This window comes from Plectropomus leopardus, unplaced genomic scaffold (genome assembly GCF_008729295.1).
Source record: "Plectropomus leopardus isolate mb unplaced genomic scaffold, YSFRI_Pleo_2.0 unplaced_scaffold744, whole genome shotgun sequence".
Lineage (NCBI taxonomy): Eukaryota > Metazoa > Chordata > Actinopteri > Perciformes > Serranidae > Plectropomus > Plectropomus leopardus.
In genome coordinates this window covers 1-3,692 of record NW_024681917.1, presented here as the reverse complement: position 1 = coordinate 3,692, position 3,692 = coordinate 1, and the positions used below count along the sequence as shown (strand labels likewise).

The 3,692-nt window shown below is 39.4% G+C and overlaps 1 protein-coding gene across 1 annotated transcript; it reads left to right on the top strand.

Moving 5' to 3' along the window:
• Positions 1-1,903: 1,903 nt before the first annotated feature.
• LOC121940093 (dysferlin-like) lies at positions 1,904-3,533 on the top strand (the record flags this gene model as incomplete). Its single annotated transcript, XM_042482956.1, has 5 exons — positions 1,904-2,129; positions 2,215-2,471; positions 2,887-3,015; positions 3,107-3,169; positions 3,483-3,533. Coding segments are annotated over exons 1-5 (501 nt in total), but the record flags the coding sequence as incomplete, so codon positions are not given.
• Positions 3,534-3,692: the final 159 nt, after the last annotated feature.

Below are 3,692 nucleotides of genomic sequence, written 5' to 3'. Positions count from 1 at the left end.
CACACACACACACACACACACACACACACACACACACACACACACACACACACACACAGATTAAATGAGTCTCTTTGTATCATGAAGGAATGACAAATCATAAATCACCCCGAGCTTCCCGTCTGGATCTTTAAATAGAGACTCTCCTGAGTCAGAGCAGAATAACAGCCAAACCCTTCTCGGCTGATTAAATTAAACAGGTTATATAACAGTTTCTGTGGTAAATGCTGCTGTTACACTCGCCAACATCACGGGATTATTCGACCTGCTCCCCGAGAAGTTTGTGTCCTCTGTTCTCTTGAATGAAGAAAAAACAGCAGAGATCAGAACAATAAAAATACTTGACATCAGTTTATTTGTTGGAAGCAAACCTGTTGACACAGACAAAAGTACACACAAACACGCACACACACACACACACACACACACACACACACACACACACACACACCTTGTTGGACCTCACCTACAGTCGTCAGATGAAACAGCGCTCTGTTTCTCATCCTCGTTTCCTGAACCCAAAACAAAGTCTTCCTCTCAGTGTCAGGATGGATGTGATTGATGTCACACACACACACACACACACACACACACACACACACACACACACACACACACACACACTGTTATGTAGTAATGTAAGAAAAAGCCTGCGTTTATCTTACCGGAGGTACAGTGTGTGGTGTGATGTGCCGGGTAATTTGTCATTTCACAAATTAGAAAAATTCTACCGTAAACGACTAAAAAACACAAAATATACTCTGATCCAGAGATACTCAATTTAAGGAGCCAAATTTGGCCCCTGAAACCATTTTCTATTTAATAAAAAAACAAAGTGATTCATGTCGGGAATTGTTATTTTTTTTGTGTGTACATAAAATGCCAGAAAACAACATAAAAATAAAGTTTGTTCATCAAAAAAATAATGGTGGAGTCCTAAAATCCCAGAAATCCTAGAAACATTGTTAAATCCAAGAAAGGTTTTAAAATCTGGGAAACATCCTAAAATGATAGAAATCTTCCAAAATCTTGAAATCCGAGAAACATCGTAAAATCCAAGAAATGTCATGAGATTCTGGAAATTTCTTTAAATCAAGAACCTAAAATCCTGGAAACGTCTTGAAATCATAGAAGCGTGTATGTTGGTGTATATTATCTTTACACTGCAGATTTTGGATGTTGCATGCAACGTGCAGCAGAGATTTCACTCAGAAAAGACAGTGTTTACACACAGTTGATAGCGTTTATTCAGTATTTCTCCTCATATTAATGCTTTCAAATAAAAGTGTTGAAAACAATCAGAAAACGCGGCAGCTGCACACTCAGACTCTGATGTCTCTGTTTACAGAAACATTACAGCTTATCACTTAAGTTGCTTTTTCCTGTCAGGAAACTGCAGAAGACTACACCTTTAACTGACCGGCACACTCGAACAGCTCGCTGCTGCAACCAGTGCTGAAGAAATCCTCAGTTTCAAGCTTTAATCTCTTTAACCTTCTTTTGTACTAAAGACAAAGTGTCAAATTTAGCGCTAAATTGCAGATTACAACTAAAACTTCTCCCGGCTAAAATTCCTGTCAGTGTTCAGGCGGCCCATTTATCCACAGAGGTCTTTTTTTTCTCCAAAACAAAGAAAGCAGGCAATTAACCCTTTAAAATCTGAGAAAATTAGATGATTTCTATCAGAAACAAGAAGGCAATGAGCATCAGAAAGTAGCCAGAAATTTAAAATTATAATAATTCTGCAACATATTTTTAAATTCCTTAGCTTTTTTCTTTTTCCCTCAACGTTTTTCCTTAAAAATTCTCTAAAGATAAGTTTCTACATATACTCATTTTTAACATTTATTACCAGATTGCTCACATCTTTTTCCCCACGGGTTTGAAAGAAATCACATCAAAATTTAGTGGATTCCCAGTGTTACCGTCATGTTTTCTCCCCTCATAAATCTGTTTTTTACCCGCACTGATTGAACTACCATCGTGCTGTCTGTGTCTCCTTCAGGCCACGCTGACCCTGCAGGTTTCCTACATCCCTCCTCCAGGAGCCGCTCCAATCTTTCAGCCTCCTCCTCTGCCCGAGGCTCTGCCCCACAACAACCCCGGCGTGGAGCTGGACACCGTCACAAGTAATAAAATCTGTCTTTACTGAATCTGTCCGTCCTGCTGAGTGTTTGTCCCCCGTGTGTCATTCTGTCTTTGACCCTCTGTCAGTGATCTCTCTGGACACTCTGGGCGAGGAGGACACAGAGAGTATGATGATGATGGAGCAGACAGAGGACCAGGGGCCCGACGACGGACGCTCCATGGTCATCGCCGGCCCTCAGGGGCCCACGGGCCAGGAGTCCCCCACCACCCAGACGCCGAAACGCGCCCCACCGTCCTACAACACCCACGGAGGTCTGAGGAAGAGGAGGAGAGGAGCCAGCAGTCAGCCCAAACCGCTGCCCAACAAGCCACAGGACTTACAGGTGTGTTTAACCCTTTAACAGCTGTTTTTGGGGCTGCATTAAGATGCTTTTCATGAGCGTTTAAACCTTTGAAATCTAAAAATAAAATGATTTCTCTTAAAAAAAAAAAACAGGATAAAACATAATGAGCAACTTGGCAAAACGTCCTTCAAACTGGAAAAAATAGTAAATGGTAACAAAATTAGCTGAGGGGGCATTAAATATCAAAAAATGGGGGAAATTGTCCATAAATAAATAAATGTATTATCGTCTTAATTACACATTAAAATTATGTTCAAGATTTTTTTAAAAACTTTTTTCTTTTTTTACTTCTTCAGTCCAGGACTTCGTCGTCTGGATGTGCACGCTTTTGTGAATTTTTTAAAAGAAAATTAACACGCGTTATTGCTCGTACTTTCTTCCTCTTCCTGTCCAGGTTCGTGTGCGAGTCATCGAGGGCCGACAGTTGCCGGGTATCAACATCAAACCTGTCGTCAAGGTAACGGTAGCCGGACAGACCAAGAGGACCCGAATCAGAAAAGGCAACAACCCGTTCTTTGATGAGGTAAAAAAAAATAAAAAATAAAAATGAAAGTGTCAGCCTGTGATTCAAATGTTAAATACTTTATAAACGTCGAGTGTTTGTCTTTGAACAGACGTTCTTCCTGAACTTCTTCGAGACTCCGTCAGACCTGTTTGATGAACCCATTTTCATCACTGTGAGTCTGAAATTTTAAAAGATTTTAATAAATTTTCACTGTAAGTTTCTTTTCGAGGACCTTTCTCTTATTTAAAAAGGGAAAATAATTAAATGACAATAGATAAATAAATGGAATAAATAAATAAATAGATATTAAATTAAAAAAAAAACAATGAGATAAAATAAGTGTAGAAAATACAGAAAAAGGCAAAGAAAAAATACTTATAAATATAAATATCGGATCAAAACAAATACTTGTAGACGATTGGTAAGTTATACTACAGTGTGTTTGCACGTTTCTTTTTTTAATCCGTGTCTCTACCTGCCGACAGGTGTGCGACTCTCGCTCGCTCAGAACTGACGCTGTGATCGGAGAGTTCAAGGTAAACTGACATCTCGGCTGTTTTAACCACCAAAGAAATATAAAGTACCTCATGCAGGACTCAGACTGTGAGGGAAGAAATATTCACATCCTTTACTGAAGTAAAAAATACTGTAAAAATACTCCTACAAGTTAACGTCCTGCAGTCAAAACCTTCTGG